General features: G+C 36.9%; 1 protein-coding gene across 1 annotated transcript in view; it reads right to left on the bottom strand.

The window, feature by feature from the left end:
* Positions 1 to 24,521, bottom strand: part of C2H8orf34 (chromosome 2 C8orf34 homolog) — a 160,488-nt gene that overhangs the window by 19,655 nt on the left and 116,312 nt on the right. Inside the window, exons 9-11 of the mRNA XM_065629519.1 lie at positions 14,329 to 14,414; positions 11,388 to 11,461; positions 1,194 to 1,314 (exon numbers count right to left, since the gene is read on the bottom strand). Coding sequence (XP_065485591.1) covers positions 1,194 to 1,314; positions 11,388 to 11,461; positions 14,329 to 14,414 — 281 coding nt within the window. The remainder of the gene's footprint in view (positions 1 to 1,193; positions 1,315 to 11,387; positions 11,462 to 14,328; positions 14,415 to 24,521) is intronic.

Below are 24,521 nucleotides of genomic sequence, written 5' to 3'. Positions count from 1 at the left end.
GATTTTCAGTCTAGTGTGATGGTGGCTGCATCTCTAACAGCTACAGTGCCTTGAACCTGTCAAAAAACCTGAATGACAGTATCTCTGTTGTCAGAAACAAAACCTGTCTAAAATATCTTCATTTGTAGATACCATAATTTTTAGTTCTTGTTCCATTACAAGCAAACAAATTTTCTAATGAGCTTCCCTCATTGTGCTCATAGCTTTGTCTTCTGCCTTGACTTTAGCTGCAACAGTCCCTACACAGAAGTACAACAGCTGAACCTATCTTTACAGAGGATACAGCTCCCAAGCCTTTCACACTAGTATTATTGGTAGGGTAAATGTCCAAAGATTTTTAGAAAATCACACTGAAAGTGGGAAGTTCTCTGTCTCACTCTCTGAAAGAAGGGTTAGATAAATTTCATTTCTCCCTCCACCTTATATATACAGTCTTTATGTTCCTGTTTTGCGTTACTTTTCACAGAGTTGGCCCATGAAGCACAGCTTTCACCATATGATAAATAGCAAGCATAATACAGAACTACCACGCTATAGGTCTACGTCATACCTTATAACTAAAGCTGAAGATAGAAAATACTGATTATATAAAGCAACAAATTGCAAATTATATTTTAGGATATCCCTTACTAATTTTCACAGAGCTTTGAAACATATTTTCACTGAAAAAAGGGGGTTTTGTTTGACCTTTTAGAAATGGATACCCCATCAAAGATGTTGCAGATGTTCCACTACACACAAGTTAACAGACTTCACTTAGCCAGAAGTCTCATGAACACGGGGGGCTTTTCCTGCAAAGCCATCTATTCTCAAGCTAAAGGTCCACTGCAGCCTCTTCTAAAGACTTATTAACTGTAGGTGAAGCATCGGTACCTCTTTATTGCATAAGTCTTGGTGAAATGTGAAAACAACAACAAAGGTGCACTATTAAGCTGTCAAACTGCAGTATATTTAAAACAGTTCAATTACTGTTTAATTACTGGATTTACTGTAATTACAGCAAAGTTCATTACATCTACAAACACAACAACAACTGTGATGTTTCTCTTCATTGAAGAAAAAGGGAAGTTTAAAGTTTTTATCTGTTTTCATCAGCATGTGAGATAGATATTTTTTTCCTTTGTCTAAATATTGGCAGAGCTAGCTGGGTGAGTACTACGAGGTGTTTTATTATCCCTTGCTACCATACATACCAGCCAGGTGTTTCTCCATGGTCTGAAGTTCTTTCGCTGCTAAGGAGTCCTTAAAGAGTTTCTGCCTTGGGGAACCTCCAGGTCTGACAACCATGGCATCCAGGGTCCAAACTGTCTGAGACTTTCACAGATAAAAAGAAAAGGTAACACTTTTAATCTAGTTTCAAATTTACACGTGAAACAATAATAAAAAAAAAAATGCCCTTGTTTAGAATAGTGAATCTGGTGCTTTTTACATAGAATATATAACACTTTATGCAAAATATTACAAAATATCATGTCTTACCTTAAATAAATAGTAGGCATTACTTAAAATCAACAGTTCTAAAGTAATTAAAATATATACCTTCACACAAGCTCTTGTTCCACACTGAAACATCATAACAGGACAAATTCTTCAATGATTTACATTCTGTAGAGTTCCAGTTATTTAGTGGGGGTTGCACTTTAAATTACCATAACATTTGGCACCATATCTCTGCAAAGCAGAACTTCTGGAAACACCACAGAATTTCCTAATCAAAGTTGCCAGTGCTGTTTTATCACTGCAAGAAGTATTCCTTTCAGGAACAGCAACTAAATCACCAGGGCAACACAGCAGTTTGGAAGGGATGCCAGCAAACAGACCACCTCCACAGGCACCTCACTACTGAACACTGTGCTATTCAAAATTATCTGCACTTTCTGGAACCCACTCAATACAGTTTCAATAAATTATTTTAAAATATACTATGAGGTGAACTTGATACTGTTTTTTTTAATATTTATTTGAAGTATCCCCGATATATATGACCAAGTGTGCAAGGCTTGGTCATAAAAACAACAAACGAAACCATTCTTTTTTGTTCCTTTTTAGAAAAGTAACCATAATTCTACAGAATTAATATGTTATATGGGATATATTTTACATCATTTTAGTCTGTTCCAAATAAACACTGCCTTGTATGCAACCCAACATTGTGAACCATGTATCTATAAAATATGTTATCACAGATTCATATTTATAAAGCAACAGCAATACTGTTATGCTGCACAGGATTACATTAAAAAGCCTAGTCATATTTACCAGCATGCAAAATAGTTCAAAGCTGCACATAAGTCTGTTGTTATTAACTCACAACACTTTTAGAACACTAATGACATTTTTTGATTTGCCAATTGTGTTTTACACTAGTTCTGCTCTGGATGAAGTTACCCATATTTAATCCCCGGTAAATACAAAGGAACAGCTGAATAAAACAATAAGTTACTCAAAGTGGAACTGATCCTGCAAACACATGTATGTCAGACATATCACTACACCTGATTCACCCGTTCCCCCAAGAGATTTTGAGAATTTGTTACTTCAGCCCTCATTATGAATTCTCCATCCAAATCATAATCTGGCTTGTTGAGGTTACTACAGAATATTAACCTGTATTAAATTACTCCCATGTCTAAATGTCTAATAGATATTAGTTACCCAACATCAATCTCTAGATGGAAGAATATTTTATTCTGTGAACAGTCCCTCTGAAATAAATGAAATTCATAAGGGATGGGAAGGGGGAATAGAACCTGTAACAAAACTCTAATATTTCAACTTTCAGTCTATTGTTAGATATACTCTTATCCTCAGATTTTTATGGCAGAAAAAGACCATTTTTATGTACATTTTACAGTGTATATTTTTGTAAGGGACAAAACCCAGCAGGACTTCAATAGACTATGGTGGAAAAAATCCCCAGTGTTGTTTGGATGAATCCTTTTTGAATATACAATTTCACATACAAATACAACTCTGATGAAATACAAAATAAAAAACTAGTCAGTGCTCTATGGTAACACTGGAAGACCAGACTGCTCTTCTAATATTCTTCACGCTGACTATTCAAGTTCATAATAATCAAATTATTATGGGTTTTCAATAACTCCCATACCTCTTAAAAACACAGACTTCCAAATGTTAGCCTGGTGAGAGGGTTTCACCCTCTGTCTCCTATTTTCTGGAAGTGAAATGGAGTTATCTTTCTCTTCTACAAACCTCTACTGTTTCTTCTTACATTCTGCCTTTTCCTCTACTGTACTTCTTTCCTTTAAGCACAGCAATCATGTAAGACACGACTAAAGTGACTGTCTGAGCAAAGGCAGCTCCCTACTGCCTGTAGTAGAACTTAAGATAAATGGAGAAAAATGATTCTTCAATTGTAATGATCATAGTGCTTTAGCTGTTTATAAAAACATAACCAACGTTTCAATTAAATCACTTGCAATTATGAGACTCCAAATCACAAAGATCATCAAACACAGCAATACCTTTCTATGTTTCAATACAAGTTTTAAAATCTTGTATAAGTTCATGTGAGACATATGCCTGTGCATGAGCACATACAGGCACACAAAGTCAGGCATACACAGGCACTTAATAAATATTTGTGTCTGTCTTCATCCTGTTAACACACAGCTACAAAGACACACAGAGTTTGTGTTCAGTTCTGGATGTAGCACAGATATTTACATTCTTTCTAAGAATAAATATTAATCTTATAAATGATTTAAAACAAATACATTTACTTTTATTCAGTCTCTACCATTACATATTGTTATATGTTCAAACTCCCTTTCAAATACACAGTTTCAACATGCTGAGAAATTAATGAGGTAATTTTGGATTAATTTTTTCCTAAATTTTGTAACTCTTCCTGTGCATTTTTCTGTTGTATGTAATATCATAAGCTTATGGCATTTTGTTAGGCTATAACTTCATGAAAGCTTCATAAAAGACCAGAACAGTATTGCAATACTAGCTAGGGAAGACGAGATATTCAATATTAGCAATTTAATTTCATGATAAATTATGTGCTTATAATAGTGTCTTTGCTCACTCGATAGAAAAAAATGGTACAAAAGTTTGAGACATTAAAACTGTAGTGTAATCATTTTTTGTTCCTTCTCTGAATCAAGACATTTCAGGGCTAGAGCCAACAACATTTTTGGAGGCAGGGTCCAGTAACATTTTTTTCTATATATCTAAATAATGCTGAACATAAAAAAATAATTCTTAGCAATCTGAGAGTATGAGTTCATCTAAGTGAATAATGCATAAACACAGACAGAGGTTCTCAGTGTCTCCAGCACACAATTTATGCAACAGCCTTATTCCTAAAAGATAAATGCAAGCTGAAAGTAGGGGATGTTATCGAGGAGGCTTTGGAAGCACATCAGTTCAAATGCAAGGATAAATGAAGTTGTACAGCTCTAGCAGAATTCACTGGTGTCTCCTCTCCACTGGATGAATGGCAGCAGTTCAGATATGTCACTTAAGAAAGAGATTCAGCCTTCCAATCCATTTATTTAAAACTTCTTATTTGTCTTCTCCAAAAACTGTCCTTTGTCTGCTGGCCAGGAATTGCAGAGATAACACACTAATGTCAATTAACGTGTACTTTAATAACAATTACAGTAGACGGAATGTAGTTGAAAAATATGGCATATATGTATGAAGACTGCGCATATAAGTAGTCCTTTGAATTCCTTCAATATCTTTCAAACTACAATTGCCCTTGATCATTCATTAAGCTCTATAAATATTAGCACAAAATTTATAAATGGCCTATTTATATTAACAGGATTAACAAGATCTGAATATGAGGATGTTCCTGAAAGACACTCTTGTCTTTCTAACTTGTAGAAACAGCTCTGGTCCCCGTTCATCACTTTCAAACTTTGAAGGTGAAGCACTGTCTCTTTGCACCAGAAATATGTTCAACCTAAGCCCTCAGGATACATTCGTCAACTTGGAAGGTCAACTGTGTGTCCATTTCTTCAGTGGCTTTCTTTACATATCATAACAATTCATATACAATACATTCATTAGCACTTTCTTTACTTAGATCACTTAGCCAAATTACTGCTAAAATAAAAAACTACAAACAATAAAGCCAAAGGTAATCTCCCTCATCACCAGTTCCCTGAACTTCTGCAAAATAGCATAACTGACTGGAAATACCACAGTGGAACAGAAATACAATTAAGGAGGTCACGAATAAGAAAGTTTTTCCAAGATCATTATATGTGCCTCAATATGTAGCACAATCTTAGCTCGACAACATACATCAGTATAGCTTTTAGCCCTAAAAAAATGCAGTGTGGATGTGAAATGTCTTGATCTTACCATCAAGCTGATGTGACATGGGCTGTGTAACACTCACTGACATCTCGGGAGTTCTACAGAGGTGCAACATTTCAGAATGGCTAAGGCCAAGAAGAAGGCCTCCAAATTACCTACAACATCATCTGGAAATCAAGTGCTTGTCAGAAAATAAATTACTCTTTCTTGCTTACCACAAAAAGTGTTACTAAACGGCAGCAATATGTCATTCAGAGTAAAACACGCACGTACTCATGCCCATGCCCACACACACATCATCTCTTTTCAGATATGGGAAGAGTCCCTCACCTCACAAGAGAAAGCACTTCTTCATTTCTAAAGATTATATGAATAGCATAATCACAATGAAACAAGGAAAAAGAGCTGAAACCCAGTTAATTAGTTCTTGGCAAGCTGAAAATACATGCAATGCATTTTGATTGAACTTTTTCTTCTATGTAGTTTTGCTAATCAACTGCAAATTTTATTGATAACTTCAGGAGACAATACTGTAGGAAAGACAAGCACGCTTAGCTTTCTAAGTATAACCTACCATTTCTATGCTGAATAGCTTAAATATCTTAAATAGACACATTTGAGTGATATCCCTCCAGATACAAAAAAAAAAAATCCCCTTTATTGAATAATTTATTTGCAAGCGTCCCTTCTGTTCTGACCAAGCAGCTGGCAAGGACAGTTGTTACTCAGGCAGCGGAACTTTTTGTGCAATATTTTGTTTGAAGGTTCTTCACACAACATTCATTTTCTTTAAGAGCTCACCAAATGTTTAATCTTTCAGCTTCCGCAGTCTGTCCAAGGACTTAAGATGAGCTAGTCAACATGGTTTTTTGGTACTGTAAAAATAATAAACCTCCTCAGAGCTCTGTTGCAATATTGGCAGCAACCTCTAATCCCCACCTTCCACATCAGGGCCTGTTCTACTTGAAATGCCATATAATTGAAATTACAAGCTTTCTGCTTCCCATGGCAGTCAGCCAGCACATTTTACGCTAAACCTTACACTAGAAAAATGGTACTTTGAGTTAACTTACACATAGTCTTTCTGTTTACAGGCAAGAGAGGAGGAAATATATGGACACCTGGGAATCACATGTGTTTCAGTTTCTGAAATGGAACCAGAACATTTTTTTTTTCCTAAACTTCAGTCCTGTTTTATTTACTGTTATTTGAACTCATATTTTCTGCCATGCCCAAGAAACCAAAATTTCAGACAGGTAAAAAGAAGGCATTCCTTGATTTTTTTTTTTAAACTTTTTTTTTTTTTAAGTTCAGAAAATTCCATTTAAAATTCCATTTTAGAGGATTCAATATTTTCAAATAAGAGCACTTTCACCCCAGAAGACATCTGTCCTTCTGTCTGTCCCATGAAAAGTCTGCTTGGAAGCACTAACCACAAGCTGGATGCATCGCCTGCCAGTGGGGCTGAGGAACTGGACTTGTGGGGAGCAGCGGCTCTGCTGGAAGCAGCCCCTACCCCCGGGGCAGGGAGATGGGGCAGCTCCCCCCACATCACAGGGGTCAGGCAGGCACCCGGGGAGGGGCTGGAGGTTTGCAACATGCAACAATATATCAGTAATAATAATACCAGCAAGTAAGGAGTGAAAAAAGTATTTAAGTACTTCAGGTGCTCTCCAAAGTAAAAGAGAATTTTAAAAGTAAGAAATAATTATTTTGCAGCTGTGTGTACAAAATGCTATACCTATTTTGTGGGATTTGTTTTAAAATAGGGAAAGCCACAACCAAAGAAGTTCAAGGTATGTAATTCAAACTACTTGCTTAACTACTTGCAGGAAATATCACTTATGTTCCAAGAACCTTAATATTATGTTCTTCTACTATTTGTAGTGTTAATTTAGCTAATAGTAAATAAATTTACACATTTTCAGGGATTTTTTTGGCTAGATGTGGAAGAGTTGCACTAATCTTATATTATCTGTTATTATTTTTACAGAAGATTTAACATTAAAAGTTAAAGATTTTAACTTTATGTGCCTGCATTTCCACATACTTACAACAGCCAACTTGGATTTGAAAACTTTTGTATCAGAACACACTACTTTTGTATGTATAATATATAAATATGACCTTTATAATTCATACTACCTCACAAACACACTGCTGTTGTTCCTGATGTGGTAGTAGGACCTTAAAATACTTGTTTTAATGACTAACCTGCTAAATGCTAAACAGTGATCCCAATCCAGAAAACAGTTTGTAGATTTAGTTAAACACTAAAGTTAAATACTAAAAGTTTAGGTGATTTAGAGCTGTCAATTATACTCAAACTTGTACAAGTAATTAAGTTACTTCTTAGCATTGTTCCCAGGCAAAATAGTGGGAAAAGTCAAAAAAATTTCTGACAATTGCAATTTAAATCATGTATAACTGGAGTACAGCTGTATTCAGCATATATTGATAGCAAGAACTACCATTCAGGAATTCTGTATTTATCACAGAAAATCCATGTGTGTGTTCCTCCTAGGAAAGCAACTGGAAATTTCCAAAGCAGTATGGAAAACAGGAAAAAAATTATTTTAAACAAAACACCTTTATTAAAAAATTAGAGTATTTTTTTCCACAATAATAAAGAGCAAAAACCCAAGGCAAATTCATGCAGAAATGCATTTTGCAGTTGGATGACTTTTTTTTTTCCCACAGTTTCTGTTACACTTGAATTGGTTTGCCTTAGATGGATAATTTGCAAAGAAAAAATATACCTTTCTATGTGCACGTGCAAGGCAAAATGAGCAAATGCAAAGGTTCTCATAAAACAAAACAAAACGAACAAACCTTAAGTCCTGTTAGATCCAGGTGGTAAAAGAAGCAACCCAGAGGGAAGGCAAAAGCTACTCAATGTGAATTGCCCAGTGCATGTACCCTCTTTTTTTCTGTTAGTCACTGTTATTTTTGTAAATTCCTGATACCTTACCTTTCCATTTCTGTCAGAATTGAAGTCCACCTAATTTTTCCTAATATCTCTTCAGCATTTTCTTAAAGCTTGCTAGCCAAATATTTATAAAACTCCTTTACAGAAACATAAAGTAAAATAGGACTCTGAGTTCACCACATTGCAAAAATCTCAAGAAAAAGCTTTGCATTTCGCCTAGCACTTTTTGTTACACTAAATATTTGTCAAAAAATGAGCCCTGCAGTAAACTAGGATATCTAAGGACATTTCGAATGCTTGCTTCCACTTTGAATCCTTGCAAAACACTTGGGAAGAGTGCCGATTCCCGTAAATACTTCAAACTGCTTTTTCCTAGCTTTACTTGTTTATTCATTCAGTATGCCTTGTGTGGGATTGTGCAGCGCTGGAAATGTAAGCTCATTTTTCAAATATCAGCTCTCTTTGTGAAAAATAAAGCATAGCAAAAGATTCTCTTAAAAAAGGCTCAAAGGGAAAAGGTCTAATTACACAAGCTTCCAGATTCTTCAGCAATATAACAGTAAACATATACAATGTTAAAAGGAAATCATAATGTAAGCACTGTATAAATTACATGAACCACATTATAGCCATAGATGTTGCCTATCTCCTCTAAGTTTGGCATCCAGATTGCTTATGCATAATTCTTGCTGCTTTATCCTACATTTTTTCTCAAAACGCTTCTCCTCTGAAGGCTGAGAGACTTTTAAAGAAAATTTGCCAAATATACATAAGTAGAGAGAAATTTATGATAATGATCCATTTAACTAGCAACAGACTCAAATTACCCTATTGAAATGCAGCACTAGTATTAAACGTGGCACATCTTGAACCAGATCAGGAATTTTTACATGTAATATGCACATTTGTGTGAATGCCATGAACCAATTTGTCCAATTTATGAGAAATGTCTGATCAACATCATAGTTATTTTATTTTTCCCTCATCTTGTATCTCATATAGTATCTCATATCTCATATAATATCCGAAAATCATTTCAAGTCACAAGAAGGTATTTTGGTATCAATTCTGAAGTAATTTTTACAGGCATATTTCTTACTGTTTTGAAGGATTTGTGGGAATCCATTGCAAGAACATATTTATCTTCACAGCCTTCCTGTGAGGAACCCCAGTTTTACCTCTATATTTTATATGTCAAGATTGTCAAAGAATAAGTTATTAGAGGACCTTCATTGGAAGTTATTACGGGACCATGGAACAGATATCTATTCCTTCAGAGCCCTAAAAGGCAACAACATTTGGATCATTGTTCTCTTTTTGAGAAGATGCAGTTGCAGACAAACATAGAGATTGTTGGATAGATAAATCTTATTATGAATAACAAGCCATTTCAAAGAGCTAAAAGTACAGAATCGGCTAGCTACACACTCTTTAAGCAAGAGTTTAAAGGTACGAAACACACAAAAAAACCCCCAAAGCAGATGGAATAACAGTGAAGGGTTTATGGCTCCTCAGTAACTTAGGCAAAGGAATTCTCCAAGAGCTCAGGGAAGCGCCACCAGCTGCCTTGGCCGTGGGGAGAGGTGGGGTGGGCAGAGCAATAGCTGCACTGGCCATGACAACAACAGCCCGTCTGGATTTCAGGGATTCAGGACAGTCAACCTGGCTGCCTCTGTCAGTCTGCTGCTCCAGGCAACCCTACCTGTGCCGAGGACTAGCAGAGCATTAAATGATACATGTGCATATATCATTTGTCCACCTGTAAGCAGGCACACACAGAGCGTATATCTCAAAATACTCAGTTGAAGGCTGTATAATTCTGTAGCGAGATTTTGCTAATAAACATAGTGATCTTTTGTTTTCCTCATACCTTTATTTTTCTGTGTAATTCAATTTATTTGTCACTCTTTCCCTATGCTACTTCTGCAAAACTGATAAATCGAAGCTGGTAGCCGTGGGTCCAAATCAGTAAGAAGAAAATGAGTTTAGAAAGTGCTGCAAAATTTATTATACCTTTCTGTTCACTGGTGTGAAGCAGAAAGGAAGTTCGAGAAAGAAGCTCAAAGCAATAGCAACTGAAGTTCTGCTCCTTACTCCTTTCGCCCAATATCCACAAATGCCCTGTGCAGTTCTCCAAGTGCCCAAAGAGCTTTAGGGATTGATCTGGAACTCCCTATCTGCCAACTGCTTTGATAACTCTAGTTGGAAATATGTTCAGTATTTAGCGGCTTTAGTAGTACCTAATCAGCTGCCTGAAAGACTGCAGGATCAGTCTGTATTGTCATTTTTCTTTTTTCTTGAATGCTGCCGTTTTTTCCTTAGCTGACAAATACTGAGTCGCCCTTTTCACTATCAACGCTAAAGTGTGCTATAAACCAGTATTGCTATGGTTGAACAGGAATTAACATAGCCTCTTACAGCTACCTAAAATTTTGCAAAAACAAACAACTCGTGTCAAGTTATTTGCCTTAGAAAAAGAGAAAATCCCTTCTTTAACCTATATTCAAATTTCTTATGCAATATAACTAGCACCAAAATTCTGATTAGATAATTTTTCAAAAATTATTTTATTGCTGGTTACATTTTTTGCAAACTGCAAATCCGCAAACATTTTCTTAAATTTTGAAATAAAAGAACTGATGAAAATATTACCAAGCATAATACTGTATTCTTTTTAAAGTATGTAAATTAGCCAAACACTTTAAATAGACACCTCTTGTTTATTAGTTTCCAAGCAAAAGATACAAAAAAGCTAAATTATAGCTGAGATATTATAATGTCATCTTTCATAAAGAAATTTAAAGCTTGAATTATTTTGTTCTCTTAGGTTTTTTTTAATGGAATATTATCTGGTAAAATGGATATTTGACTAATATTTAAGAACATATAGGCATAGTATAAAATGACTGCACTTTCAGTGGGAGCTGTACATGTAAGTCCAACAACATATGGTTTTGTATGAGATAATAATTTATTTCAAAATATCATCCTTCCTAGAACGAAAAATTTAAACATCTGACTGTTTACCTCTGGCTAAATTAAGTTTTCTTCTCTCTAGGATGACAGTGCTGGCAAGCACAACTTTTATCTTTATGCAAAATCTAAGTTTATCAAACTGTTTTTAAAAATTAGATTATTGATAACAGAAGATACTTACAGAACCTGCCACTTGAGAGGTACTCTGAAATTCATCAATAACTTCCGTAAGTGTTTCAACCCCAGGTACCTGAGCTGTTCCAAAGAGGTAGAAGAGAAGTAAATCACTCTAATTAAGCAAGCATTAGTCACTTTGAAAATAAAATGCCTATAAATCAACTGCTGGGAAGCTAAATGTGGGTACCGTAAACACGCTGCTTTTCAGTTACACTTCAATGGATTTTATTTATGTCTGATTTTATGTCTGATTCTAATTTATAAGCTTAATGCAATGTGTCTCTAAAACAATTAGAGGGATAAGCAAGCTACCTTCATCTGCCAAGGTGTCCCATAGGTTATCCATTATTTTTATTATTAAAACTAAATACTGTTCACTCTTTACAAAAGCAAGTATTGGATCTTCAGCTTTAATAAAATCAATACAATCAAATTTAATTAATTCTACTAAAAATTATAATATAGCTAAAATCCTTGAAGTATGAAGTTCTGGTCACTTTAGGCAATGCTTAAAAGCCACGCAAGCTATAATTTTTGCCCATCCTGCCACATTTACATCAGCATTTCCCAATACACAGTTTTCTCTCAGTAAGGTCATTGGTACTGATAAGTAAAAGCAGAAAATAAATTCAAATAAACCTGGTAAGCGAAGCCTGTCAGTTACTTTTTAATGATAAAATACATTCTAAAGAGGACATACCTAAAAATTCAGTGCAACATGATGCTTTGGTTACTTAGGTTTTCTAACAATATCTTTAGGAGTCTCTTCTATCATCTTCTTCTCATACATCATGTTTATTGGAAATAAATATCAGATGCACAGAAAACAAGCAATGTGCTGCATTTATAGGAAAGACTGATAGAATGGGCAGTTACTCGAGTTCTGTGCCTGTTTCTAGTCTGTGCCTACTTGTAAAATCTAGCTGTGCTTTTTTTCAAATCAAAATGCATTTCTAGCCAACATTTTAGGAAAAGAAAATATATTTTGAAAGGCTGAATATTTCTGAGTGCCTCTTGACAGAATTTTGGCAGTACCTCACTGTTGACCTCAGTCTTTTGCCTGAGGGGCTCTGCTATTTTCTAGCTCTATGACTAACAAGCTCATGGATATTCACAGACATAAGATAGACAGATAGATTGACAGATCAGTAGATCGATAGATAGATGTGTTTATAACAACATTAATGTCATTGCCCCACCTACCTAATTTTACCCCTTATATTTTTATTGGAGGTGTGTTTTTAGGGAAACCATTCTCCATCTTTTCTATATCCATACTGACTAGAAAATATCCAGAAGCATTTAAAGTGGTCCAAGTTACAGGGGCTATAGCACTCTTGTGCTCCATGCCCTGTGACCATGAAAGATCCAGGTTCATTATTACACAGCATCCAGCACCTTCTGAGAGTTTCACCTTCTTTAATCCTGGTGGCTCTGCCCCTTACCAATAGCTTACTATTTTATTGAAGCCTACAGATTCAGAAGACAGCATGGCAAAGTGGGATTATTTCTACTTCAGGAACAAGAGAACACAGGAAGGAAAAACGAAGGCAGAGATCTGTTGAAAACAAATTGTTTGAGGAACTGTAGAACTTTTTTCCTACACATACATCTTACCCCTCTAATTGTTTCTGCCGCAATAATCTCATGCTTGCATATCCCCTTACCTATCTCAAACAAGTCACCACCACCTCCCTTCCTGGGGATTACTCTCACAACAGAAGAATTCTCCTTTCCTTTCACAGGGCTTGAGTGCAGTCACCAGTCTGGGTCTTTCTTGCTGACAACATTCATCAAGCTTGTAAGAACATCATATTTTGAGATTCTGAGTCTCCTATTAGTTGTTTGGGTTTGTTTTTGTTTTTTTCATATAAAGTGATCAATGGCAGATGACAGAAAGAACAAATGGCATGACTGCATGGAGCCATGTATTCTCACAAAAGCAGTTTGAAAAATTTATCTTTAAAGACATACTAGTTACTAATGCTGACATACATTGGTATACAAACGAGGCAAGAGAAATGAGGGAAAGCTGAGGTTGCCCTCATACCCAATAGTACACCCAATAGCACTAAATAGCAGACAGTTAGTAAGATAATTGAAAACAACAAAAGCTAGTTCCAATTTGTTTTGTGTTAATTAATCAACCTAGTTAACTTGTCTGTAGCTGCTGAAGACTAAACTGCAAATCAAATCCTCTCCAACTAAGAGACTTGGCTGGTTCTGCCCAACAGTAAGAGAATGGACTGAAAGATTTATCTTTGCAGATTCTCTGTCCAAACCTCTATTTCTTTCTGTCTCCACTCCAGTAACAGCTACGATAAAGTTCATCTTCATCAGCTTAATCCTTCATAGGAAAGCACGGTGTTCTCTGGCAAGATATCCCTCAGGAAGTACCCTTCCACTAGATTTCAGGTGTTATTCTGTTCAAAAACCTCGCCAGAAATTGAAATAAGGCTGAGTGTCCTCTAGCAAGTACTGCTTGGAGAGAAGCATTTCTGATAGTTTAAAAATGGCAGAAATTCTATAACTTTTTATTTTTACTGTATATTGTTGAAATCCCGCGGATACATTGGTAGTATTAAATATTTCAAAGACCATTCTTGGGTATAGAGGCCAATTGGCAATGAACAGCCCATGTCTATGTTATTAAGCTATTTTACATCCAAAATAGTGTGCTAACATGCAAACTGTCTACTAAGAATGAAACCTGGCCCAAGACGGCTCCCAAAATAATCCTAGGAATTATTCTGGAGTGCAAATTGGCCATGACAAAAACCATGTTAGAGTCTCTGCTAAGAGATTTGAAGTGTAAATGATTGAGTTCAAATGCCCAGGAACACTCTCTGGAAGTTTTTAATCTTCATTTACAGATATAACCTCTAGTCTTAAATTCAAGTTGTTGGTGATTTTTTTTATGAGCAGCAAATATTTATTTAACTTACCATCAGAGTCTGACACTGCGGGCTCAGATGTCTGAGATACCATAGAGATATCTTCAGGCCTTTCTGCCAAATTATCTCCTTGCAATCTAAAATGTGGAAAAACAGAATGAAAACATTTGCAATCATATTCCATAGATAAGACACAGAAGAGTGTTATCTCTGACTACATACCCTAGTTGCAACATTGTCTTAATTAAAAGGGTAGCTTTACTGAAAAGCCAACATCCATGGTTCAATTATTTCATTCCAAATTGTCTAGTAACCAAAAGTAGCTTCTAAGCAACAACCAGCTGAATCCTAGCTTATATATTTTTGTAACACTTAACTTCAGCGCGGCTTTGGTGGCATCACGTGCATATGAAACTGCAAGCTTCCTTCACTACATTCGAAAATATTTTAATTGAACAGGACTGTATTGGGTGTCTGTCGAGGTGTTGGCAGTGGGGGAGCTGCAAGGGTGGCCTTGGTGAGGAGAGGAGGAGCTGCCCTGTGCTGGACACAGGTGGTTCCATCCACATCCAAAGGACCCACAGCAGGACACAGCCGAGCCCCTCAGCCAAAAGGGTGGCCCTTGGAGAGAACACAGTCAAGGAAGAGCAAACAATGGCACACAGGTAGAAGGGCAGGGAACAGAAAGAGTGTGAAACAGCACAGGGAACACCAAGGTCAGAGGAGGAGCTGCTCCATGTTCCAGAGCAGATACTCCCGCACAGCCCGTGGTGAGGAGCACACACCAGAGCCAATATCCACTGCAGGCCATGGAAGACCCACATCAGAGCCAGTGGACTTGTCCTGGAGGGACTGTGGCCCGTGGACAACTCACAATGGAGCAGATTTTTTGCCTGAAGGAATGTAGCCCGTGGGGAGAGCCCGTGCTGGAGTAGAGGAAAAGTGTCAGGAGGAAGGAGAGGCAGAGAGGAGCCTTTGTGGAGTGACCACAACGCTCCTTTCCCCGTCCCCGCCTTGCATCGCTCGGGGTGGGGAGAGGAGTCTGGAGCGGCCGAGTGAAGTTGGGCCTGGGAAAGTGGGGAGGAAAGGTGTGGTTTTAATGTTTGTCTTTTTGTTTCTTGTTATCTAAATCTATTTTAATTGGCAATAAATTAAACTAATTTTCCCCAAGTGAGGTCTGTTTTGACCATGGCAGTACCTGGTAGGCAACTACCTTGCCTTTATCTCAACCATCCAGCTTTTTCCTCCTGTTTTCTCCCCTTGTCCTGCTGAGGGCAGTGAGGGAGCCAGCTGGGACGCGGGCCCTTAGCCAAGGTTCACCCCTCCAGGGAAATACATGCAAGAACATTTCCTCCTCCTTTGTTACTTTTTAAAGAAGAATACCGTAATTAGGGCAAGCTTCCTTTTCAGGCCTTCCCTGTGCATCAGCTGACTGCAATGTCTTGGCAGCAATTTACAGAAATAGTCCTTGTATCTGTTCTTGTATATGAGCATCCCAAGAGTCCCACCACTCTTTTCCAGGCTCTTATGAATCCTGACTACAGATTCTGCGCTGAAGAAATGGTTTGTAGCTCTCAGTACAACGTAATTTCCATTTACATAAATGTTATCGTGCCTTGATTTTATTCAGACAGGAAAAGAATAAGAAAAATGCAATTTTGCAAAGCCCAGGATTCATAAAAATGCACTGAAGTAAAACCTTAGGGAAAGAAATAACTTATCTCTTTAAAAAAGTTCCTTTCACTCTATATTCTCACTCTCTGCAGCTACTTTACACTAAACTTTGAATTAACCTTTGAAACCAAGCAGAATCTCCTATCTGCCCTATCTGAATTTCATGTTTTAAGACTCTCGCAGTTATCTAATATATTTGGACCTTAAGTCATCTATTTGTACCTTCTCAAAACCATTCCCAGCCATAATTGTTTTATTCCTTTTATTGCCCCTGGGATGGTTTATTTATGACAGAAAGCTCAATGTAAACTTACAATGACTCTTACCTGAGGAGGCAGTTCCACAGAACACAAAACTCCTCAAGGCAACAAAAGCGTAAAACTTAGAAGCTGTAAACCTAATTTTAAAAATTACTTCTATGAGTCCTTTATAGCTCTATACATGGTTTGTAAGGCTGTAGTTACCAATTCTTTAAAAGACTAGGTCTTCTGAAGATGACAGTCTAACAGAAGCAAATAACTTTGTACCATCATCATTAAAATACTCAAATGGAGAGAAAACGAACTACAAATGAAATAACCATGTGAAAAATGAAGTTCTCAAAAATCACATCATTTTCCTTTGCATTAAAATTTACCTGTCCTCCTTAATTAGATATATACACGTTTACTGCAAGCATGTATTCAAGCTTATAAGGATATACATAGAATGACAGGAACCAGAAGTGATGCATGCTTCTCTGCAGCCATGTTGATAGTTTGTGTTTAATTAAAAAGAAAATTACTCTAACCTTCTCTGCTTATATTGCAGTCATAAAAAATTACCTCTGGAAGTAGGAGCTGCTTCTTTTATCTCATCAGAATTCTCAAGATTTTATAACATGTTCCCATTCTGAGTTTTCATAAATCCAAACCAGATATGAACAAATGAAATTATTCTCATCTTATTCTGGAAATGACATATATTGAAGTGGCCCATTGCCTCATGAAAAACATGCAAAAAATCCTTTTCAAGGTATCTAGTCAGAAAAGCCATTTCATATGACTTCCCTTTGTAAGAGGAAGTGCCTGGGTGAACTGGGTGGGTGGATGGGTGAAGAAGATGTTTGACCTATCTGGACCTCATTTTCACACCCAATTTTCAACTTACTTCTTTATGTATTTTTAACACGTGCATTTGTACTGGAAAAGATTCTCACATGACTCAAGCAACAAAATAAGTCCCAAACACTATTGCTCACCAAAAGAATTTTGTTACTTGGACCATTCTGGTTTCTTCTTCAATAATAATACTATTGATAAGACATCTCCACAGTAAAATGAAAAAACTTGAAAATTATTAAGCATTCTTAAGAATGCTTCAGAAGCTTATTATACAATGAGAGATTTATTTTCTAATCTGTCCTTGTTTGTGCTACTCTCTTCCCTGCTTCATTCTTGCTGAAGGTCTTCCAAGAAAAGTGTGCTGCACCATGCCACAAGCATTCACTAATGTTGGAAGGCCTAAGATATGAGATCCATTTATCTTGCCCCTGGTACCACAAAAGCATTTTCATCTCCAATTCTTTTTCTTGCAGACCAGTTGTGCACAGAATTGTAACCTCCAAGGTAGACTTGATTCTTTATTGCCAAACACCAGATAGAAATTCCTTTAGCAAAAAAAGGTAAAAAGATGACCAAAATGTTGTGTTGGAATTTTCCAACCACTGCTTTGGAAAAGGCAACCTTGTTTGCAAAGCAATCTCAAAAGAGCTGAGTTTTTTCCAGACTGGTAGCTAGCTCTGAAAATCCTGGCTGTTATTTTCAATGCGCACTCTTAAAAAAAGAAAAAAAAAAGTTCCCAAGTTACCTGCAAATTACTAATACTTTATGGATTACTTCAGTTACTAACAGAAACATTATTTCAGCTACTAATTATTTTAATGGGTGCCTAAACTTGATACCTGGTAGCCAACATTTTTTTCTATATACATTCCATTTATAGTGTGATCTCTCACTTAGAAGACATTGTTTCTGTTCATTCAACCAGCTGCATGTTAGAGCCTCAAAAGCTACAAGCAGCCTCCAGACAAATATTTCAACTTCCTTTGACCCAAAAGTACATTCTGTAGGACTTGTTCCAAGAAAACTGCCAAGGACTTCAGGGCCAAAGACATTCTGAATAAGTTCTACAGGATGGGTGCAGCAGTGTTATACCAGGTCTATGACTACAAGCAAGCTTGTGGGTGTGTGAAACACAGTTGCCAGTATGATTTACAAAATATGATACTATAAGATTATGCAAAAAGTATACAGAACGATTTCATCTTCACTCCTTGAATGAGTCACAGCATAATAAAATCCTATATTGCTTCATCAGAGGAAAGAAACAGCAAACAGGAAAAGCTGAGTCAAGATTATACTTTTTTTTTTAATCCGCTATTTTCAAAAGGTCTTTTGACACTCCTGAGCAATCTATAAGCACATGCAGTATTATCTAAGAAATAGCAGTGACTAAAGTCAGCAAAAAGAAAACATGTTGATTTCTTTAGGATTCAGACTAGGAAAATATCTCCTTTTGACTTGATATCTGAAAAAGCAATGTTTTCTACAGATATTTAAGATTTATCACCTTATCAAAGACTTATTTCCATGTAAATTGCCTTTATCTACTATGTTAAGTATTCTATAAGTGATGGTGCCGTATTTGGAAGTATGAGTAACCTACCTAAAAAAACCCACCCTTTTTTTGTCTAAAAGTTCATCCATCTTAAATTTTCACTAGAAAAATGAAGAATTACTTCAGCATGCACAAAGGTGATAAGAAACAAATGTTGCAGTTTTGATTCAGTGGCACATTTATTTATTTGGTTTAAAATCATGCCTATGTTAAGTGCATTGCTGAACTCAAGCATTCAGGACGTTTTTCTTTAATAAAACATAGATTGTTGGAGAACAGAGCATGTCATCAAGATAAGGATATTACAATTTGGTATTTCAACAGAAGTCACCTGTTTTACCAGATGAAGAAATACTAAGATGAAACTGTTATTTAACTGAACTATTATTAAATTGAAAAGAAAATGAGGTTAACTCCATGATTTATGTTGCACAACCTCTCACCAGTGAGGCTGTGTGAAACAATCTACCTGAAACCCCAGTTCCAACTAATATGACCACCTCTTTTTGAACATCTTCAATATTTCTCTGGAAATTTTTAGTGCCTGACAGCACCTCAGAATACATTATTCTGTGGTATCACAATCACCAACAGTCTTAATGAAACATTTGTAAATCCCTATGATTACAGAGGTGAAAACAACTCACTGACTCACTGATTTCCTCCTGCGGGCAGTGCAAGAAGCAATACCCTAGAGACGTATCAGATCCTAGTTCATATTCTGGTTCCATTTGTTGCAAAAAAAAAAAAAAAGTGAAATGAAGCAGACTAATGGCCACGTTTCAACTTACTTCCATTTTCAAGCTGACAGAATCTTTCAGGGGAGTTTTACAGGGATTAAATATGCAGCATATAAGTATCTGTATCATGAATTTAGTGACAGGGCCATTGTACACCAGGCGGGTGGGCAAAGGATTCGGCACAGATCAGCCTTTCCTGCCCGGTAGATGAGCTCTGTTGAGTGGCTGTTTGGTGGAGTCCAGCTGGATGAGACTGGTCAAGCGCTACAAAGTCTCAAGCTTCTCTCATGCCTGACCATTCAGAAAAACCCATTCTAGCACTCGAAGAAAGACTCTTGAGCTTTCCTAATGGCACAACTTAACAAGGAAATGCCTTATGGACTAATTTTATTTCCCTTCTTAGCAATCTTCTCATCCTCACACCCTGTTTTCAAAGCCATGATAATATCCCTGTGGCAATCCAATCATTACTATCAGGAGAAAACACTGAGTGCATCTTGATCTTTCTTCTAGCATTACTTAGCAGCTGGAAATAAATTGGCACAGTATGAGCAGTCATTCTGCTAGATCAGCTTTGTTTTGAGCTTGGGACCGTCATCCAGAATATCGTTTGTTTTAGATTGTACTGTCTGTTTGAATCAGCTTATAGTCAGATTCTTCCATGTATTTGCACAAACTAAAGAGTATTCTGTAAGTACTGAAGAAGGAATGAATACATAGTATGAATGAATACATGTTGCAAGGCTTTTTTAAAGTCAACGAGATTTCCATAGCAGCAACATATTCCCCATTATATGACTTTGAAAAACGGTTTCCCTTGTAGTTTCTGAATTTACCAGTTAAGTTCTTTTGATACTATAACATGCTACTTAAATATGTCAAAAATATTACAGTTGGAGCTATTGACACAATTATCTAATTACAAATGTCTAATTACAGGTATACAGAAGCAGACACAAGAAAGGACTCTTACATAATGAAGGTCTGTTCTCTGCAATATGCAAATCTTCGAAATGACATCTACTTTTTCTAACACAGTTCACTAGGACATATTTCTTAGAGAACTTTTCTTCTAATCAAACAGACGTTACTTAAGTGGACTGTATGGGGAAACTTGTCACTACTATCTGAAAGTTAGTCCTTCCCAAAACTTGACATATTTGACGAGAAAATAAATGGTGACTGTATCCAAAGTCTAGTTGAGCTTTTTTGTTCTTTTTAATTGTAATCAGATACACGGCATGTCATTATACTTGCCCATTCTTTTTGTCTGGCAGAACTAGTGGTCTTGTTTTCAAATCTCCCTGATGCCTATCAACATCCAATTTATACGAGCTATTAAAAGGACAGCTTCTTGACATTGTGGTAATTGCTGCTTTAGTAAGATGTTAGACTGATAACCTCACTTAGAAACTGAAAAGAAAGAGACACAATGATCCTACAAAACCATTCCTTATATGAATCTAAAATCCATCTAACAGCATCCTAAAATGACTAATTATAACAGGTACCTAATGAAGTATGGTTATAGTGGGGAAGGAAAGGAAGGAGAGAGTAATGCTAGAGGAGCTGTGATTTCTCCACTTGTACCATCCCTAAAGCAATGCAGTAGCCCTCATATAGGTGCAGAGTTTCCAGACAATAGGACGATGGAATTAAACCATATATTGGGGAAAAAATAACAGGGAACAGTTGAGGAAGCTGGATTTTTTTTGCCTCCACAATTTAAAGTTGGCACGCACTTTCAGATTTGAAATTTGTGGAAAGATTTACGCTTGAGCAAGATGGATTTTTAAGAGGCAAAACAAAGTCCTGCTTTGAGGGCAGCTACGGATATGTCTATACTTGAGTGTGTACATGACTGCAAGTACAGGTGCAGGACAAATTCCCATCTAAGAACTTCTCCAGTGCACTAAATGTAGACGATGATTGTCCTCTCTGTCAACATTGGTGTCCTATGATATTCTTGAAATTAGCAGTAAATGAAATTAAACTCCATATTATAGCACAATACTACAAATTAAAAAAATAAATAAAGACTTCACTAGTGAACTCCATTCTTGCAATATTAATGGACTAGAAGAAAAAAAAAAAGTTACTTCCAAGGACTACATCGGGTTTATAAAAATAATTTAAAAAACTCAACTAGAAGGATACATCCTTTCTAACATCAGGGCCTAATGAGATGGAATAAAGTATCCTGAAGAAAAAAAAAAAAAGAAATTAAAATATTTTTGATACCTAATATTGAGGTATACACTCTTTAGTATTTGGTCTTCATGTAGACTACTACTTCAAATTAGGTGCATTATAAATTGCTTTGTGCTAGTGTACAGTAGAGGTGGTGCTGAGGCGTGGAAATTACTTTACAACCTTGTGAGGTTATAAAGAAGCTATGTTTTATTCAGCACTGGACACACAGGGGATAACTCCACCTAAGACATGTGTAAATTTCCAGCAGGTGCGAGCTTGGTTAAATGCTGTAAAGTAGTACATATTTATGAATGTTCTAGGAACCTGGTGAGACCTCATCTGGAATATTGTGTCCAGTTCTGGGCCCCTCAGTTCAAGAAGGATAGGGAACTGCTGGAGAGAGTCCAGCGCAGGGCAACGAAGATGATTAAGGGAGTGGAGCATCTCCCTTATGAGGAAAGGCTGAGGGAGCTGGGGCTCTTTAGCTTGGAGGAGACTGAGGGGTGACCTCATTAATGTTTATAAATATATAAAGGGTGGGTGTCACGAGGATGGAGCCAGGCTCTTCTCGGTGACAACCAACAGTAAGTCAAGGGGTAATGGGTTCAAGCTGGAACACAAGAGGTTCCACTTAAATTTGAGAAGAAACTTCTTCTCAGTCAGGGTGACAGAACACTAGAACAGGCTGCCCAGGGAGGTTGTGGAGTCGTCTTCTCTGGAGACATTCAAAACCCGCCTGGACGCCTTCCTGTGTAACCTCACCTAGGTGTTCCTGCTCTGGCAGGGGGACTGGACTAGATGATCTTTTGAGGTCCCTTCCAATCCCTAACATTCTGTGAACACCTATACATATTCATAACCTGTCCCCGAGAAGGCGGTTCTTATTACAATGAGTTCCGGGAAATCATTTCCCTAGTCTCCACCTCCGGCCCCTCCTGGTTGCGTCTGCGCAGTGGTCGTGGGCCGGGTCTTCTTCGCTGTACACTTTTACCTCTGGCCTGGTGTGCTGAGTTGGCTGGGACTCAAACTTGGACTCAAACTGATGAGTTGGTTAGAACTGGCTTATCTCCTGTCCTGTGGCCAAGATTCTGTTATCTAGTTCACTCAAGGATGCAGCTAGGGTTTTTTTATCTTTGCAAGGCCTGTGAAGTCGCCAGCGAACTCCTGTTTCTCATACAATAAGTTACACAAAGCTAAGCAAGGCTAGGCAATTGTGATGTGGGTTAAGGGTTAGCTCTATAGGTGTTAGCTGGTTAGTTCCTTAAGTGTTAGCTAGTTAGTTCCCTGTATCAGTGCTTCAGGAAATTTTTGTGTCAAATCAAATACTAAGCAGGTGAGGAGATTCACCTTCAGAGAAGGGCGATTTTTCACTCACGGACAGACGAATTTGGATTATATTTACATTAATACTATTCTGACATAGTCTTCCAGAAATATGTCCTGTAACTCAAACAACCAAATTCCCATTCTATTCCTCCCACAAAAATGAACCAAAAAACCCTGAACAGATGAATAGGTTACCATTTTTGGACAAACTCTCCTTCAATCCCCAAATGAACAACCAGGTGCAAGAGTTTTATAATTACTGTGTATGTGGCTGGCCTTCAAATTCTGATACATAACTATGGGACTTCTTTTCCCATTAAACACAGGGAACTAGAGCTGGATAAATATGCTCAAATTCTGATGTTCCCCAGAGGTGAAAAACAACAGAAACTTTGAAATTCCACTTGAGAAGAAATCCTGAAAACCTGTTATTTCAAGACAATACAAATGCTTCTGCTGGCTTTTTAGTAATAAAGAAAAATTCCTTCAGGGGCTCCGAGACTGTCAAGAGCCCTCCCTAAGGAGGAGGTGGGAAATTACATGTCTGAGAATTGCAGCTCCAGCCGTTCTCTCTGCTCTGCCCTGTGTCAGCTAGATTTTGTTGAATCTGGATACTTTCTGTAAAATGTTTTGATTTCTGTGAATCATTATTTCCTAAAGAACACACATTTCATTTTTCCAATGAAAAATTCCTGATCTGCTTTGCTGAAGACTCAGGTGACTTCTTTTAGATAAACATGGTGAGTAGAGGAAAGTTCAGCAAAGAATCCTTAAATCTTTCAGCAAAAGAGCAGTAAAGCTGTTTTCATGTTCACCCAAGATCAATGTACATTGTTAAGGCTACAACCACAAAAAGAAGTTCTGAACTCTGAAAAGTAGAGGTAATGTCATGTTTGTCTTAGAATCTTAGTTAACGAGATTTTGGCTTATTGAATCACTGATTTTGCCTAAATTATTTCAAAGCAGGTTGACTATGCTCTTGAAAAAATCCTAACAAATACTTCATGGATTTACAGTTAGTTTCTTTATGAAGTAGCTATCAATTTGAACCAAAAACTGTAATATACATTTTGTAAGAATAATGAATATCATTAACTTATTAACAAAATAAACTTATTAAAAATATAACATGATAATGTTTCTTTGGCAACCAAATGGAATTTCAGTCAGAGGTGAGGAGAAGGATAAATCGGACTCACTGGATTTCCTCCTTTTTTTTCTTTTTTTCCTTTCCAAATCATCTGCTTCCTTTCCATAATTTAAAACATTACATCTACATCTAACACCTCCTCTGATATCACTGTAATACTGAGTTATAATTTCCCTAAAACAAATACATAATTCCAGGCAAGTTACGGCAACAGAGATCAGGCAACAGAAGTCCCGAAAGTGCCCACATGCTTTTAGGTTACATTGAATATTTTCTTGCACCTTTCCCTAGCAACCTCAACACCACACCAGTAACAGCACTCCAAGCTTTATAATCATTTGTCGTGACTTGCCTATAACATTCTGAGCTTACTTCACTCTTTGTGCTCAAACGTACTGATCCAAATTCTGATCTCATGTACCTTGACTTACTGTCTCCACAAGTTTTCCACTCCTTTATACTGGTGTAAAATCCAAAGCTTCTCCAGCACCTAAATATAAAGC

Source organism: Caloenas nicobarica, chromosome 2 (genome assembly GCF_036013445.1).
Source record: "Caloenas nicobarica isolate bCalNic1 chromosome 2, bCalNic1.hap1, whole genome shotgun sequence".
NCBI classification, from domain to species: Eukaryota; Metazoa; Chordata; class Aves; order Columbiformes; family Columbidae; genus Caloenas; species Caloenas nicobarica.
Note: the sequence above shows the minus strand (reverse complement) of the source record. Positions and strands in the feature narration are given on the sequence as shown.